The sequence below is a fragment of the Stegostoma tigrinum genome, chromosome 22 (assembly GCF_030684315.1).
Source record: "Stegostoma tigrinum isolate sSteTig4 chromosome 22, sSteTig4.hap1, whole genome shotgun sequence".
Lineage (NCBI taxonomy): Eukaryota > Metazoa > Chordata > Chondrichthyes > Orectolobiformes > Stegostomatidae > Stegostoma > Stegostoma tigrinum.
Genome location: NC_081375.1, coordinates 32,667,449 through 32,685,488, shown reverse-complemented (window position 1 = coordinate 32,685,488; position 18,040 = coordinate 32,667,449). Strand labels below are relative to the sequence as shown.

Here is an 18,040-nt window from a genome sequence, read left to right as displayed (position 1 = left end):
AAAAAAGAGCCCTATTTTGTTTCTGGGAGAGACACAGGAAGTAAGAGCAAAAGCAGGAAATGAGACAGAGTTAACAGGCCTGTCAGCCATGACACAGGGAACAGTCTGAGCTAAAGGAAATCATACTGGAAGCAATGGCACGAAAATTAGTATCAGTTTGACTATACTAGGATTTTGTTGATCTAGCTGAATTTTAGTAATGCTTCAAGCACCCAGTACTTAGTTTTCTGTACATTCTGTTGAATTTCTTGGAATTCACATCAGAAATGCACTTAAAAAAGACTTTTGTAACATCTAACTCGTTTTTTGGTTAAACTGTGCAGGAGACAATTTAAACATCCTGCTGTTACTCACTTACTACTTCGGCCAAAGTGAGAGGATAAATGTGTTCCTAACATAACTTAATCAGTCATACTAAGATACACAGATTAGACAAGTTTATTTGACTCATTTACTGCAAAATGAATGATACAGCATTGAGTTCATAAATAAACCCCAAAATAAAAATGAATGCCGAGCTAAAAGCAGAAAGACGTTAAGTAGTGTAAGTAGAGGTTTGGACAAATAGGTGAGTTTCACTATCAATCTTAAAACAAAGAGGAAAATAAAAGAGGTGGAGAGCTGATCATTGCAATTAGAATATTCAGCATAGAAGGCTAAAACCTTAGCTGCCAATTTTGATATAAAACATTACGAAAATACACATTCGGCTGAAGTCAAAGGAATTGAGAGTTCATTGTGCCTTTACAACATCATTCTCAGACAGGGATACAGAAATAGAGATAGGAGGAGAGGATTTGTTGAGCTAGGCACAAGGATGAAAAATTTAAAATTTAACGTGTTGGGATGGGGAGCAAAACTGAATGTCCAGAGAATAGAGATAATGGGAACTGCAGATGCTGGAGAATCCAAGATAATAAAGTGTGAAGCTGGATGAACACAGCAGGCCAAGCAGCATCTTAGGAGCACAAAAGCTGACGTTTCGGGCCTAGAACCTTCATGAAGTTAGAAAAATTAAAATTTTCATTAAAATAATTCTTCAAATCTGTGGGAAAAGCCACTGTGCTAAAAGACCCGATTTGTACTTTTCTATGATATATTAATTTGCCAAAATTTGTGGAAGAAACACTACATTTTTCACCAACATATTAGATCAGGGCAACAAAAACAAAAGTTGCCAGAGAAACTCAGCAGATTTGATAGCATCTGTGAAAGACAAAATCAGAATTAACATTTTGGGTCGTGTGACTCTTCCTCAGGACCTAAAACGTTAACTCTGATTTTGTCTTCACAGATGCTGCCAGACCTGCTTTTCCAGCAACTTCTGTTTTTGTTCCTAATTCACAGCATCTGCAGTTCTTTCGGGTTTTATTGAAGATCTGAGCAAATTGCTCCCTAAGTGCCCCCAATACAGTTTTGCCATATGTTTAGCCAGTTCTAAGACACTGATTGCTGCCTGTTTTCCAACTTCATGATTGTACTGAAGTATTTTTCCACAGCAGCTGTGAATCCAATTATTCTCATTTTCAAGGGACTTTCACACAACTTAAAGCAAATGCAACATTTATCAATGCCAACCAAATAAATACAAGGCATTTAATCAAGACTTGGTTGTCTGAACTGCCTTTCTATTACGCGATATTAAGAAATTAGTACTTATTTGAGGTAGGGTGCATTGTAAACAGACCACTTAACTGGCATTAATAGTTTATAATAAAACCTCACATAGTTGTAGTCAAAGTCATACAGCATGGGAACAGACCTTTCGGTCCAACCAATCCATGCCAAACATAATCCCAAATTAAACTAGTCCTACCTGCCTGCTCCTGGCCATATCCCTACAAACTTTTCCTATACATGTATCTACCCAAATGTCTTTTAAACACTGTAATTGTACCCCATCTATCACTTCCTCTGGAAGTTTATTCCACACACGAACTGCCCTCTGTGTAAAAAAATATGCCTCATGCCTTTTTTAAATCTCTTTATTCTCATTTAAAAAATGTGTCCCCTAGTCTTGAAATCCCACATCATGGAGAATGCAAAATATTTTGCATTTTTCCCATATTATTTAACACAGAAGTTGCCGGAAAAGCTCAGCAGGTCTGGCAACATCTGTGAAAAAAAGTCAGAGTTTTGGGTCCAGTGACCCTTCCTCATAAGTGTTCTAAGCTGACCAGTGGGAAATGATGGTCCTTCCCAAAGCATGTCTTCTCTACATCAACTGAGTTGTGTTTATCATTTAAACAGCTGTCTCTCATTGTGTTAATGCTCTGCTGTGAAACTGTAGTATCTAGGAACATAAAAAACAGGAGCAGACCATTCTGCCTATCAAGACTACGCCACCATTCAACTAGTTCATGATTGAGCTCCTACCTGAATACAATTTTCCTGCATACTCTATTTCCTTTGATATCTTTAGCATCTATAAATCCATTCATTGTCTTAGAAACACAGAATAACTAACCTTAAATAAAAGCCAAAAGAACTGCAGATGCTGTAAATCAGGTACAAAAACAAAGTTGCTGGAAAAGCTCAGCAGGTCTGGCAGCATCTGCGGAGGAGAAAACAGAGTTAACGTTTCGAGTCCGGTGACCCTTCCTCAGGTCTCTGTGGTAGGGAATTCCACTGATGCAGCACCCTCAATGAAAACCATTCTCCGCATCTTAAAAGGCTTACCCTCTTATTGTCTCATGAACCTTTGTTGCAATCCCTGCATGGCAAGTCTAATCTTTCTTAGATACAATAAAGCAAAGAACTGCAGATTCTGAACATCTGAAATAGAAGCAGAAACTGCTGGAGAAATTCAACAAATCAGGCTGCATCTGCAGACAGGAAGTAGAGTTACTGGTTCAAGTCCAATGGCCTTTCGTTTGAACAGAACCTTCTTTACATTAGCAGACTAAAACTGGACACAATACACTAGCTGAATCCCATCCAGGTTCCATACAATTGCAGCAAAATTTGTTTACTCCTATATAAATATCCTCTTGCAACAAAAAGAGCATACCATGTTCCTTCACAACTGCTGGCTGCAACTGCATGCTAGCTTTCAGTGACTGAGGAGCAAGGACATCAAGGTTCCTTTACACATCAACACTTTCAATCTCTTAAGAGATATTTCTTGTTTTTCCTATGAAAGTAAGGAACATCAAAATTTTGCACGTTATATTCCATTAAACCATGTACTTGCCCTTGTCGAAATCCCCTAGAGGCTCTTTTCAACTTCTCAAGTCAATTCCCATTCAGCTTTCTGCAAATCAATAAATTACAAAATCTTATTTTGGTCCCACATCAAAACCAGTGATATGGAAATCATCAATAGCTTAGGCCCAAGCATTAATCCTTGCAGTAGCCCGTAAGGCACAGCCTGCCAGCTGGAAAATAACCCGTTTATTCCTACTTTCTCTTTTTTGTCATTAACAAATTTTTAACCCATGCCATGTGAGATCCAGTCACCCTTTTCTCTTTGGGATCCTATCAAAGACATCCAAAAATTCAAATACATTGCACCCACCTGGTTCTACCTTATACATTCTGCGCTCAAAATGTTGAGTGAATTTATAAAACATGATTTGTCTCTTAATAAATCCATTCTGACTGCCCAATTTGAGCAGAATTTTCTAAAATTTCAGTGATCACATCCATTTTAATAGATTCTAGCATTTTCCCTACTACTGATGTCAGGCAAACAAGTAAATAGTTTCCCGCTTTCTCAAATAGTGTAGCTTACAGTTGCAAACTTGTAGGAGCTGTTCTAGAATCTATGAAGTTTTGGAAAGTTGACCAATATGTCAGATATCTCCACAGCCAACTCTTCCTACACTTTGGAGTAGAACACAGAAAAGTACAGCACAGTACAGGCCCTTCGGCCCACGATGTTGTGCCGTGGAATAATCCTAATCCAAAAATAAAATAACCTAACCTACATTCCCCTCAATTCACTGCTGTCCATGTGAACGTCCAGCAGTCGCTTAAATGTGTAGATCATCAGATTCAGGATGCATCAATTTTTAGCCTCATTACTTCCTCCAGTACTACTTTTCACATGAATAATAATTACTTTCAGTTCCTCATTCTGACTAGTCTCTTGGTTTGCTAATGTTTCCAGTGGGCTTTCTATATCTTCCTACCTGAGGAAGAATGTAAGACATTTCCTTAGATCCCATTAACATTTTCCTGTCTGTCTGTAATGGACCAACATTTGTCTGTGCTAATCTTTTCTTCTTTTTAACATGCCAAACAAGTTTTTACAAGCTTGTTTTCTTTCTTGCTTGCTCACATATTCTACTTTAATTCTCCTTTTCTGAATTATAAATTGATCCAAATCCTCAAGTTTATTTTTTAAAACAGCTTCATAAGCTTCTTCCTTCATTTGATCTAACACAATTATTAACTTTTCTTATTAGCTGTAGTTGGACCACTTTTAAACCTAGGTTTGTCTCTCAAAACAATGTGAGTCATTGTAAACCAAGTATTAATTTTCTAAATGTTAGTTGTTGTCAACTATCACTGTTCTTTTAAATGTAGTCTCCTAAACTACTACAGTCAAACCTGTCCCTCATACTTCGGTCATTTCCTTCATTCAGATTAAATTTTGGAAGCAAATTTTGGACGGAATGACATCACTTTCATTTTTGATGTAAAATTCCTTCACTGTGTTACTCTTTCCTGAAGGTTCAATTAGAATGTCACATTTAAATTGTGCACAGAAGATGAGATAATTTTAGATTATCAATCTCCAAATCCTATGATAGGTACTAACAGATGGTTTGTTTCTGGTTAGGCAGAACCAGGGGTGCAACAGCCTCTCAATATTCAAAAACTCCACAAGCATGCTCTTGCCATTATCATGTGTCATTCTTGCTCCTAGGGGCTATCATCCAATTAAGTTGACGCAATATATATTTAAAATTGAAGTCTGCCATAATTTCAGTTTACCACGGACTGCATAAATATCAAGATTCTCCACTCTACTTATACTTTTTCTTCTTTCAATTTTTTAAAAAGATTTTAATGTACTGACCTTCTGTGGAGGAGAGAAATTTTCAGTGCAGAGTCGTCGAACCAATGCAGCACAAGTAAGCCCAACATGGCACAGAGTGACGTCTCCTGGAATCTGCGGCAGTGCTGAGAACAGGCAGCCTGAAGTGGCGAGGACAGCAGGCAGCCCCAAATAGTGCTTGGCACAGACCTGAGGCAAGGCAGGCACGGTCTGTTTGAAGGACTATAATGCTGAACTTTTTGTCTCTATTTTCTAACTTATTCTTAAAATTTTGTACCCGGTATCTTGTACCTAAGATGGCGTCATAACAGTTGACTTTGTCAACTTTCCACTTCACTCATTTGAGTATATGTGACAATAAACCTAATTCTAATATTTCCTTAGTTCAGTGTAGGAGTATACAGCAAAGTAAGAAGTTTGATACCTGCTTGGTTGCAGAGTTGTTGGAAAGATGACTTATCTAGCCATCAGTTCTTCTTTGGCCTCCCACTGTCACTTTGTCAGGGTTTACTCCCATAGCCTTCAAGTGCAGCTATTTACCTCTAGCTGAGTTCTAGTGGGTGTCCATTCATTGGTGAGTCTATCCACTGCATGCCTACAGTCTGAATCTCCTTCATGTTTTTCTGAAGGCTTGGCATGAACAGGCACAGCCAAAGACTTGTCAAGGGAGAGGCTGTGTATTCACAGGCAAAGACCTACAATATCTGGTTCTCTTTTTCACATTGCTGTTAGTGATGGAAAGCAGAAATAAAAAGCAAAAAGGCAAACAAAAGCTGGAAGCAAGCTAACTCTACACTCACTACCACTACATAATTGTTTTTTATTCATTTGTGAATGTAGACATCACAGACTGGGCAGTATTTATTGTCCATCCCTGGCTGCTGTTGGGAAGGCGTTGGTGAGCTGACTTTTTGAACTGATGCAGTTTACATGCTGTGGGTTGACCTACAATGCTCTTATGGAGGGAATTCTAAGATTTTGACTGAGCAACATAGAAATTTGTTGCCATTCCTTCAAAGCCAGGATGGTGAATGGCTTAGAGGGGAACTTGCAGGTGGTGCTCCCATGTATCTATCTTGTGGTTGTGGTGCAAAAGAAACAGGCTATATTATCCTGCATGGTGTCAAGCTTCTTGAGTGTTGGTGAAGCTGCAGCCATCCAGACAAGTGGGGAGTATTCCATCACATTTCTGATTTGTGAGTTGTAGATGTTGCACAGGCTTTGGGGAGTCAGGAGGTGAGTTACTCGCCGCAGTATTCCTGGACTCTGACATACTCTTGTAGTTAGTGCTTATGTTGTGAATCCAGTTGAGTTTCAGGTCAATGGTAACCCCTAGGATTTTGGTATAGTGTTGGATTAAGTGTTGGTAACACCACTAAATGTCAAGGAGTGGTGATTAGATGGTCTTACTAGTGATGGTCAGAGCATGGCATTTGTGTGCCACAAATATTATTCGCCACTTGCCAGCCCAAACTTGTACATTATCCAGCTCTTGTTGCATTTGGGCAGGGACTGCTTCGGTATCTGAGGAGTCGAAAAGGGTGTTGAATGTTGTGCAATCAGCAGCAAACAAACCCACTTCTGACCTTATGACAGAGGGAAGGTCATTGATGAAACAGCTGAAGCTGGTTGGGCGCAGGACACTACTCTGAGGAACTCCTGCGGAGGTGTTCTGGAGCCAAGATTACTGACCTCCAGCAAAGTATGACTCCAACTAGCAGACAGTTTTCTCCCTGATACCTATTAGCTCCAGTTTTGCTAGGGCTCCTTGATGCCACATTCAATTAAACGCAGTCTCAATGTCAAGAGCTGTCACTCTCATTTCATCTTTGGAATTCAGCTCTTCTGTCCATGTTTGAACCAAAGCAGAAATGAGGTCAGCAGCTAAATGGCCCCGGCAGAAGCCAAACTGGCTGTCACTGAGCAAGTTATTGCTGAGCAGATCTTGCTGGATAACACTATTGATGACACCTTCCATCATTTCACTGATGATGCTTGTAATTCAGCTTAAAATTCAGAATGCAGATATTTAAAAAGAGACATCACAGAAGTCATCACATGAAGAGGAGACAGGATCGAGAAAATGAAGACTGTCCATTCAAACATGAAGTACAATGAAGTTGCCCTTTGAAACGTTTCCCTTAGAGATTCATCTCCACATACAAGATTTTGCAGAGTGAAGACATAATTAAGTAACAACTCTCACTTGAATTCCAAAACAGCTGTATAGATAACATATGTCATCAACAGACATTTAATAGAATTGGACCATCATTTAGCTGTGCAGCATAATAAACAGCAACAAAGACAGGCTACTATAAAAAGCATGTAGCATCCAGACAAATTCAGTTTTGTTACCTCTAACCACTTCTATTAAAGAGCGTTTTAAGTCCATTTTAATATCTGGAAAGAAGTATGACCAAATTGCAGTAATTGGCAAGAAGGATACTGAAATAAACTTGAATTTCAACACCTAATTTCAGACTGGAGGGGCAAATTGGCACGACAGAATCAGATGCATATTAAATATCCAGCCTAACCTTTCCTGTACTGTATAACTGACACCAATTCACTATGCCATTTCACTGCTTTGATATCTTCCTTTGGGCAACTTTAAGAATATGATTTCTTCAATATGCCTTTAGAATCTGCTGGTAGAACAACAGCAACCTAAACTGCCCTGGGACTTACTCCAGCTGGATGGCTTAGTTCTGTTCTATAGCTTTGAATACAAAAACAAAGTATGTGCAGCCACTCCAGAATACTCTGACCTTTCAGTTTGTTAACAGTTTCAGAAATTGCAGCCGTGAGCTTCTGACCTCATTTCCTTGGTATCATGTGATTATACAGCAGATGTGATGAGGCACACTGTTAGCAGGGATGACGCAACATAACCAGTCAGAGACTTCTAAAATTTAGAATGTTTGTGTGGGGAAAAAAAAGTGTAATAATGGTTCCGAGCAAAGAATAAATTAATCGAACTTTTGTTTCTTTTGAAACTTTTCAGTATCAAAACAGATAAAAATAAATGATTTGTGAAGTGCTTTTTTTCAAATTATGCAGGGAAATAAGTCAATGCATCAAACAGGGCCAGCCCAAACAGGATTCAAGTTGGCAAAATTCACCTCTCATGTTTGCAGCGCTTCTCCTCAGTAAATTCTACTTGACCAGGATTCCTATAATACCATTCCAAAAGCAAGGAGGCATCTGTCCATTAGGTCCATTAAGAGGCTGCAAATGTTACATCTATGAGGTAGCCCTCGTAAAAGGTTGAAACATCTTTCTGGAGTCTGAATAATGCAAACACAAAAAAATTTGCAAAAAGTCCACAAGTTTTTTTTCAAGAATTCAAGTTAAAAGATTATTTCACAGAATTCTGTTAACGTTATAGTCTTACTGTAGGAAAAATTAAACCAGCTCTGCATTCACTTAACGATCTTTTTTTCCCTGCCACGTCATTTTACTTCAACTGTTTCTGTAACAAAGGAGCGATTTACAAACTGTAAGTCAGCAAACACAATTACTGGAAGAGACAAGCTACCGGGGCTGCTGAATTGCCTTTCTTGTTACAGTATTTACAAAACTTGCTTTCAGCTTACAAAAGCTGATGAGCGTGATAAAGCACGTATGCTGCAATCAGCAATCCCATCATGCAGCATAATAAGGCTGAATATTGTAAACAGCTGTCAGACAATATGTAGCTATTTGTCTGCTGACAGTGCAGTCATGTGCATAGTGATAAAAATAAACCGTCAATAACACTGAAAAAAATTAGGGGAGTTTCAAAGCTAATTAGATTTTGCTGAATTCATTTTCAACAAGTCAACAGAATGAAACAATTTAACTTTTTAGAATAAAGCAACTCAGACTTGCAAGAAGCAAAGCAATCCTATACAAGCAGAGTTGGATTTTAATCACATGACACAGGTTTAACTTGACAAACAAACATTTCTGAAGAAGCTAATAAAATGTGAGGCTGGATGAACACAGCAGGCCGAGCAGCATCTCAGGAGCAGAAAAACCGACGTTTCGGGCCTAGACCCTTCATCAGAGAGGGGGATGGGGTGAGGGTTCTGGAATAATCATTGTTCCCCAACCCCGCACGGCCTGTTTCTATCTCCTTCCCAAAATCCACAAACCTGCCTGCCCTGGTCGACCCATTGTCTCAGCCTGCTCCTGCCCCACCGAACTCATCTCCACCTATCTGGACTCCGTTTTCTCCCCTTTGGTCCAGGAACTCCCCACCTACGTCCGTGACACCACCCACGCCCTCCACCTCCTCCAGGACTTCCAATTCCCTGGCCCCCAACACCTCATCTTCACCATGGACGTCCAGTCCCTATACACCTGCATTCCGCATGCAGATGGCCTCAAGGCCCTCCGCTTCTTCCCGTCCCGCAGGCCCGACCAGTCCCCCTCCACCGACACCCTCATCCGCCTAGCCGAACTCGTCCTCACCCTCAACGAACTTCTCTTTTGACTCCTCCCACTTCCTACAGACTAAGGGGGTGGCCATGGGCACCCGCATGGGCCCCAGCTATGCCTGCCTCTTTGTAGGTTACGTGGAACAGTCCCTCTTCCGCACCTACACAGGCCCCAAACCCCACCTCTTCCTCTGGTACATTGATGACTGTATCGGTGCCGCCTCTTGCTCCCCAGAGGAGCTCGACCAGTTCATCCACTTCACTAACACCTTCCACCCCAACCTTCAGTTCACCTGGGCCATCTCCAGCACATCCCTCACCTTCCTGGATCTCTCAGTCTCCATCTCAGGCAACCAGCTTGTAACTGATGTCCATTTCAAGCCCACCGACTCCCACAGCTAACCAGAATACACCCCCTCCCACCCACCCTCCTGCAAAAATTCCATCCCCTATTCCCAATTCCTCCGCCTCCGCCGCATCTGCTCCCATGATAAGACATCCCACTCCCGCACATCCCAGATATCCAAGTTCTTCAAGGACCGCAACTTTCCCCCCACAGTGATCGAGAACATCCTTGACTGCGGCTCCCGCATTTCCCGCAACACATCCCTCACACCCCGCCCCCGCTACAACCGCCCAAAGAGGATCCCCCTCGTTCTTACACACCACCCCACCAACCGCCGGATACAACGCATCATCCTCCGACACTTCCGCCATCTACAATCCGACCCCACCACCCAAGACATTTTTCCATCCCCACCCCTGTCTGCTTTCCGGAGAGACCACTCTCTCCGTGATTCCCTTGTTCGCTCCACACTGCCCTCCAACCCCACCACACCCGGCACCTTCCCCTGCAACCGCAGGAAATGCTACACTTGTCCCCACACCTCCTCCCTCACCCCTATCCCAGGCCCCAAGATGACATTCCACATTAAGCAGAGGTTCACCTGCACGTCTGCCAATGTGGTATACTGCACCCAAAGTACCCGGTGTGGCTTCATCTACATTGGGGAAACCAAGCGGAGGCTTGGAGACCGCTTTGCAGAACACCTCCACTCAGTTCGCAACAAACAACTGCATGTCCCAGTCGCAAACCATTTCCACTCCCCCTCCCATTCTTTAGATGACATGTCCAACATGGGCCTCCTGCAGTGCCACAATGATGCCACCCGTAGGTTGCAGGAACAGCAACTCATATTCCGCTTGGGAACCCTGCAGCCTAATGCTATCAATGTGGACTTCACCAGTTTCAAAATCTCCCCTTCCCCAACTGCATCCCTAAACCAGCCTAGTTCGTCCCCTCCCTCCACTGCACCACACAACCAGCCCAGCTCTTCCCCTCCACCCACTGCATCCCAAAACCAGTCCAACCTGTCTCTGCCTCCCTAACCTGTTCTTCCTCTCACCCATCCCTTCCTCCCACCCCAAGCCGCATCCCCATCTACCTACGAACCTCATCCCACCTCCTTGACCTGTCCATCTTCCCTGGACTGACCTATCCCCTCCCTACCTCCCCACCTATACTCTCTCCACCTATCTTCTTTTCTCTCCATCTTCGGTCCGCCTCCCCCTCTCTCCCTATTTATTCCAGAATCCTCACCCCATCCCCCTCTCTGATGAAGGGTCTAGGCCCGAAATGTCAGCTTTTGTGCTCCTGACATGCTGCTCGGCCTGCTGTGTTCATCCAGCCTCACATTTTATTATCTTGGATTCTCCAGCATCTGCAGTTCCCATTATCTCTGATTTCTGAAGAAGCTGTTTACTGAGAAGCCTGAAACCATACCAGAACTTTTTAAAAATTAAAATGTCTCATAAAATGCTATCTTCATGGAATCATGTATGAAAAGATGGGGTTAATTGTTCTGAAACTCAATTAGGCATGCTTACAAAATTAAAATCTGTTGATATCTTCTGCTGAATAATGAACCATCCCTGACAGAATAGTGTCATAAAATATTATTAGGATACTCCCATCATTTAAGAGAATTCTACACCTTCCCCCATCACATTTATATTGATTTGCAGCATTTCTTTTCTATCCTGTAGCATGAGGCATCTTCTTTGATACAATTCCATGAGTTCTAAGTTGTTCCAATTAGCCTCAACATTAATTAGCAATAAGCTATTTCTACATAAATGGCATCAGGTTTAAGCATGTCCCATTACTGCAATAGCTCTTCCAACAAGTTTAACAAATAAGCAATCAAAAGGAGCTGATGGTAGTCCTGTGCTTGACAGGAAACAGGCCAATTTAAAAACCTATCCTGTCACTTCACATTAAAGCTACTCACGTAAAACAACTCAGTTTTTCATGATCATTGAGCAGTGGAACTGGAGGTGCAGAGGTGGCAGAAAGTTAGAAGATTCCAGGATCAATTCTCATTCTTCGTTATATTATGTCAGCTGATCTGCAAACCCTTCTGAAATATGCACCCAAATCAACAAGATCATAACTGCAATGACACCAAGTAATAACCGTAGTGATCATATAATATGCTATATATACACATTCAGAAGAAAGGACAGTATCCAAATGAATTATACCTCAACAGAAGGTGATCCCTTCCGGCATAATGAGAATACTGCACAAAAGTAGCAGATGGGAGTTACAATTAGCTGACAACGCCACCACACCCGGCACTTTCCCCTGCAACCGCAGGAAATGCTATACCTGCCCCCATACCTCCTCCCTCACCCCTATCCCAGGCCCAAGAAGGCTTTCCATATCAAGCAGATGTTCACCTGCACATCTGCCAATGTGGTATACTGCATCTGCTGTAACTGTTTTAGCCTCCTGTAAATCAGGGAAACCAAGCGGAGGCTTGGGGACCGCTTTGCAGAATACCTACGCTCAGTTTGCAATAAACAACTGCACCTCCCAGTCCTGAACCATTTCAACACCCCCTTCCATTCCTTAAACTACATGTCCATCCTGGGTCTCCTGCAGTGCCACAACGATGCCACTCGAAGGTTGAAGGAACAGCAACTCATATTCCACTTGGGTACCCTGCAGCCCAATGGTATCAATGTGGATTTCACAAGCTTCAAAATCTCCCCTCCCCCTACTGCATCCCAAAACCAGCCCAGCTCGTCCCCGCCTCCCTAACCTGTTCTTCCTCTCACCTATCCTCTCCTCCCACCTCAAGCCGCACACCCATTTCCTTCCTACTACTAACCGCATCCCGCCCACTTGACCTGTCCATCCTCCCCAGACTGACCTATCCCCTCCCTACCCACACTCACCTCTACTGGTTCCATCCCCACCTCTTTAACTTGTCTGCCTCCTCTCCACCTATTTTCTCCTCTATCCATCTTTGATCGGCCTCCCCGTCTCCCTATTTATTTCAGAACCCTCTCCCCCTCCCCATTTCTGATGAAGGGTCTAGGCTTGAAACATCAGCTTTTGTGCTCCTAAGATGCTGCTTGGCCTGCAGTGTTCATCCAGCTCTACACTCTTATCTTAATTTCAATGGGCATCAGGTTTGCTATAAACTGTTTTTGCCTTTAACACGGATGTTGCAAATTCAGAACAAACTATAATAGTCACCGACAAATTGAATGGCTATTTGTTTCATATTTGAACATAAAACCCTACAGTTCAACATATGATTAAATAAAACCTCAAAAAGAACTATATATCCAACTTTCTTCAAACTACTGCCATTTGGCAATACATAATTCATAAAGAAATGTTGTAACTACTGCCATTTTGGCCATTTCTATTCTTCAACACTGATCACAACTCTAAGGTATTCAACTCTACACAAATTGCGTTTTCACAATATTTTGAGCAAATCTTTACTTAATTTCTTATATGGCTCTTGTTATACTTGCTGTAAATTCAAATTATTCAAAACAACAATACTGCTACAAATAACTTATGCTCTTCAAGCTAAAATTAAAATGCTCAGTGCATGTATTCATCTCTGTATCAGAAGTCTGGCTTCTGCATAACTGCAGCATTACTAACCAGGAGGCAGAACCAGAATTCATTGTCCTTTTAGCAAAAGATGCCAGTAACTGTACGTTGCCCAATCATCTACCCCATTGATGAATTTTCAAAGATGAGCCATAATGATCACTGAATCTTCTTGTTCGTACTCTCTACACTTCCACTTCATGCCAATGTATCTCTCCTAACATTCCCCAAAGCAATGTTACACATGATCTGCTCATGGCATGCTAACATCTCAGTTGTGAAAATTTAATGTACTCTTAAGATTAAAAAAAACTCAACCTTAAAATACACTTTTAAATTGCCAAGGCTTGAACTTCATGACAAGTAGATTCTGATGCTATTAGCGTCAAAATCGGTTAAACCTATATGAGGACATTATGGCCCAAAGTGACTGTGGCCCTTCTATTGGAATGCATCTCTAGGGGAAGGTGACACTTAGCTGTTTTGGAGGCATTGTGAGTAACCCTTCAACCTCAGGGTCAGTTGGAAATGGTTCCACTTCCCATGCCAGGGAGTTTTGCAGCTGTAAGATGTCAATGCAGACAACTTCTGCGCTTGTAGCGAATGGCAGCTTTTTTGTTGTAAAAATGTTTTACTGTCCTCGTCAGAATTACAAAAGGCACAGATCCAAATTGATTCAAAAGAACCCCCCACAAAACAAAAGCCATTTCACAGAAAACACAAAAGCTCCCAGGAATAATTTCTCCTGGCAACATACTAACCACAGAATCCTGAATATATGGCTCTCACATAGATTATTCAAACAGCACACTTTGTGGAAGACATTATTTTTCCTTGATTTTAAGATAATTTACATGTATCCAGCAAACAAAAAAGTACTGCATTTATGTCACACCTTTCACATCTCAAGATGTCCCACTGGGTTTAGAGGCAGTGAATTACCTTTAAAGTGTTGTCACAGCCACGATGTCGCAAAACAAACATGTAATCACGTTTAGTGGACTAACGACTTGGAAATGGGAGCACTGTCGAGACAGTGGAGATACAGAATATATTTTTGTGTACCTTCTTGCTCCAGAAAAGACTAAAGTCTTGCTTTACATCTGGCATATATGCATTACCGCATTGACATTACCATGATCGATGCGTAACAAATAAACGACCAAACAAACAGTGAAGCCTACTGTTTATGAACTCTTAGTGCATATGTAGATCAGAGAATAAATGAAAGTTTTTTGAAGAAAAAATGCCATTCAAGCCAACCACATAAAAAGACACACAAGTCCCAAAAGTATATTCAGTAACCATTGAAATGCACTTCAAAAGCAACAGAACAGTGCCTCTCAGCCAGTTTCATGAGCAGCAAGTAATATATCTGGCTGCCATTATATATAACATTTATCACTACTGTTTTGCAAGAGGAAGTATGTGTTATATTAAGAATAATCTCATTGTGTTATTATCAGTAGAAACACTACAGTCAAAATTGCACCCTATGCAATCTTGGTCACTATGTATTCAAGATTAATCAGGCAACTAATCTTCAAAGGAAACAAAATTCATTATCAAGAAAAGTCACATATAAAGTTATATTCTGAAGCAAAGCATACTGAACCATTCTTAAGTGTTAAATTGTATTTTGTCTCAATTCTCCACAGAAGATATCAATATAGTCCCGTACAAGACAACATAAAATATAAAGCTGTTATTTAACACAAGTCTACTGACTTTGTGAACACAACATTGGTTCACTGAACTTTATAAAACCTGAGGCAATTACTGATCAATTGAACAATACTGCAAACAGTAAAATAAAATGCACTATCTGAAGAAATTCATTTAAAATCTAAAATGACTAAGTATGTGGTCCTTAGGGGCTTAAGACAGCTGCACTGAAAGATAATGATTATTCAGTGTAGAACTAGAATCTTGTTACTTCAGGCAGCTAAAATTAGAACACAGTTAAACTAACACTTCCTTGTTGCCATGTGATGTGAAATAAATTCCAAAGCATCAAAGATCTAATAGAACATATCTGTCCTCTTGGATTCTAACTCCCTAATTGGTTAAGAAATATCAATCAACTGCAAATAACACATGACCTCCATAAAACTGAAATATTAATCCTTTTGTTAGTTACTCTTTAACCATGTATAATTTACATAGATAAATATTAGTTGTAATCAATCACCCCACCTATTACTTTGTTTTAATCGATGTGGATTTGTTCTATGAAAAATGGGTCATTTTTCTGCCCAGCATTAAAATTTGAACAATTCAAACATTTTGAAGACAACAAAGCTGTCCATTCCATTTAAGATTCTTCCTCTTAATCAGCATTCATTCCTGAACACCATCTGTGAAATTCCTTGGCACATTTTCTATCTTAAAGCAGCTTTATAAATTTAAGCTGTCAACTAAGTAGCTTTATTAGGTTTTCACACTTGGAAATTGGGTCTTACATTAATGCACATGTTCTAATTTTAAGAAGAGTATTTATTGTGATAAATTATAACTTGGAATTTGTAACTTCCACCCTAGAACCTTTATTAAAATAAATGGTTGTTGGTTTATTTAGATTGTCATTTTAGATAGTTCAAACCACATATTGGCCAAAAAGCATATTTTAGTAAATACAGTCAGATTATAACCTAAAATCAGAGGACATAGAACTAGTGATTATACACAGCTCAGAAATTATACAATTTGTAAAAATAATGGAAATATGCTATCAATAGGATTTCAAATATCTAATCTTTAACAACTGCTATATTATTTTTTCAGTTTTGTCATCAAATAGTCAGTATAACCAGGGCAATTCTGCATGATTCCTCCAGTAGTCTCTAAATAAGACCAATTCACATCCAGGTATGTCCAGACTCAAAGTGGTGATTAAACTATATTAAATGTTAAAGTCACAATATTAAGGCCCCATAAAGAAACTTCAGCTCTACATTACTTTCCAATAAAATGTATTAACATTTTGTTAGCAATACAATCAAGGCATTTATGTACAAGTAAGAAGCACAGTTCCTTGACTGTTTCACAGAATGTCAACCCAAATGTATATTCGTTACAGGAATTTTACATTCAAGTATATGGTTGCATGCATTTTTAACACTGTGTTTTGTTTTAAATTTAAACTCTTCAATCTGAAGTTCTTTAGGGTATGTTTTATTGTTATTTCCTGATGAGACATAATTGTATGGGATCAATTTTATCTGACACTTAAAACGTGCGGGGGTATAATTACACTCTATGTTCGAGTTTTTAAAAAGACTGAAGTGTGATCCAAAAATAAACACAATCCACTTACTGTCATAACAAGTTCAAAGGGATGCTTGTAAACCCTGACGGGTGACTGGTATTTCTGCACCATGACTGCGTTTGCATGAAAGGCACCTAAAATAAACAGGAGATGGGAGGAGTAAGAGAGACATCTGGTTAAGAAATTGCAAGGGCTTGTTTCCTGTGCTGCCGATCAAAACAAAAACAAATCTGCGCTCGCACGGTTCGAAATGCTAGGAGTTGCAGTCAGACCATGACAAGTTCAGCGCCTGGGAGACCGAAGAGGAAATTAATTCTTTTACCTGTGTCCACTCCAAAGTTGTCAGAAACTCAGGCACCTCACAGGCCCAGGGCCGAAGGAGGTCACAGCCGCCTCCTCGGTGAACTGGGAGCCGCTCTCACTTGATTCGGCGAGGCTGCTGTTCCAGATACCCCAGCTCCCCGGCCCTGGGTAAACAGCAGCCTCTCCTCCACTACCCCGCCGCCCTTCACTTTAACAGCCGGACACCGGGAGGCAGAGACACCGAGGCCTCGACACTAGATCTTCAACTTCCCCGACCCGAGAACTTCCACCGCTTCTGATCCGCCAACTCCCACAAGTTTCCGTGCCTGCCCGCGGACGGACGGACGGACTGACTGACACCTCCGGCTTCAGCTCCAGCTCCAGCTCCGCCCCCGGCCCCGGCAAGGCCGAGCTCACTGCGCCTGCGCGCCGCCCCCTCAAGCCGGTGTGTGACGTTCAGAGAGGCACCACGTCAGAGCTAGGGCCAGAGATGGAGCAAAGCTCAACACAGGCTTTGCTTGCTGTTGGGAACAGATGTTATTCACTGCCTGGGAAACAAATATGACAGTGACCGGTCAATAAATAATACTCACTGCCTGGGAAACAGATATTACTCTGACCGGTCAATAAATAATACTCACTGCCTGGGAAACAAATATGACAGTGACCGGTCAATAAATAATACTCACTGCCTGGGAAACAGATATTACAGTGACCGGTCAATAAATAATACTCACTGTCTGGGAAACAAATATTACTCTGACCGGTCAATAAATAATACTCACTGCCTGGGAAACAGATATTACAGTGACCGCTCAATAAATAATACTCACTGCCTGGGAAACAGATATTACAGTGACCGGTCAATAAATAATACTCACTGCCTGGGAAACGGATATTACTCTGACCGGTCAATAAATAATACTCACTGCCTGGGAAACAAATATTACAGTGACCGGTCAATAAATAATACTCACTGCCTGGGAAACAGATATTACTCTGACCGGTCAGTAAATAATACTCACTGCCTGGGAAACAAATATTACAGTGACCGGTCAATAAATAATACTCACTGCCTGGGAAACAGATATTACTCTGACCGGTCAATAAATAATACTCAC

General features: G+C 41.1%; 1 protein-coding gene across 2 annotated transcripts in view; it reads right to left on the bottom strand.

The window, feature by feature from the left end:
- The window catches only part of LOC125463673 (SEC14-like protein 1), a 49,111-nt gene extending 31,777 nt beyond the window's left edge, over window positions 1-17,334 (bottom strand). The window contains exons 1-2 of one of the 2 annotated variants that reach the window (XM_048555243.2): window positions 16,939-17,334; window positions 16,665-16,750 (exon numbers count right to left, since the gene is read on the bottom strand). In XM_048555243.2, coding sequence (XP_048411200.1) covers window positions 16,665-16,727 — 63 coding nt within the window. In that variant the 5' untranslated portion in view covers window positions 16,728-16,750; window positions 16,939-17,334. Of the gene's footprint in view, window positions 1-3,193; window positions 3,213-16,664; window positions 16,751-16,938 lie in introns of those variants that run through there. The other variant, XM_059653749.1, reaches the window with a different exon arrangement.
- Between the last annotated feature and the right edge of the window lie 706 nt (window positions 17,335-18,040).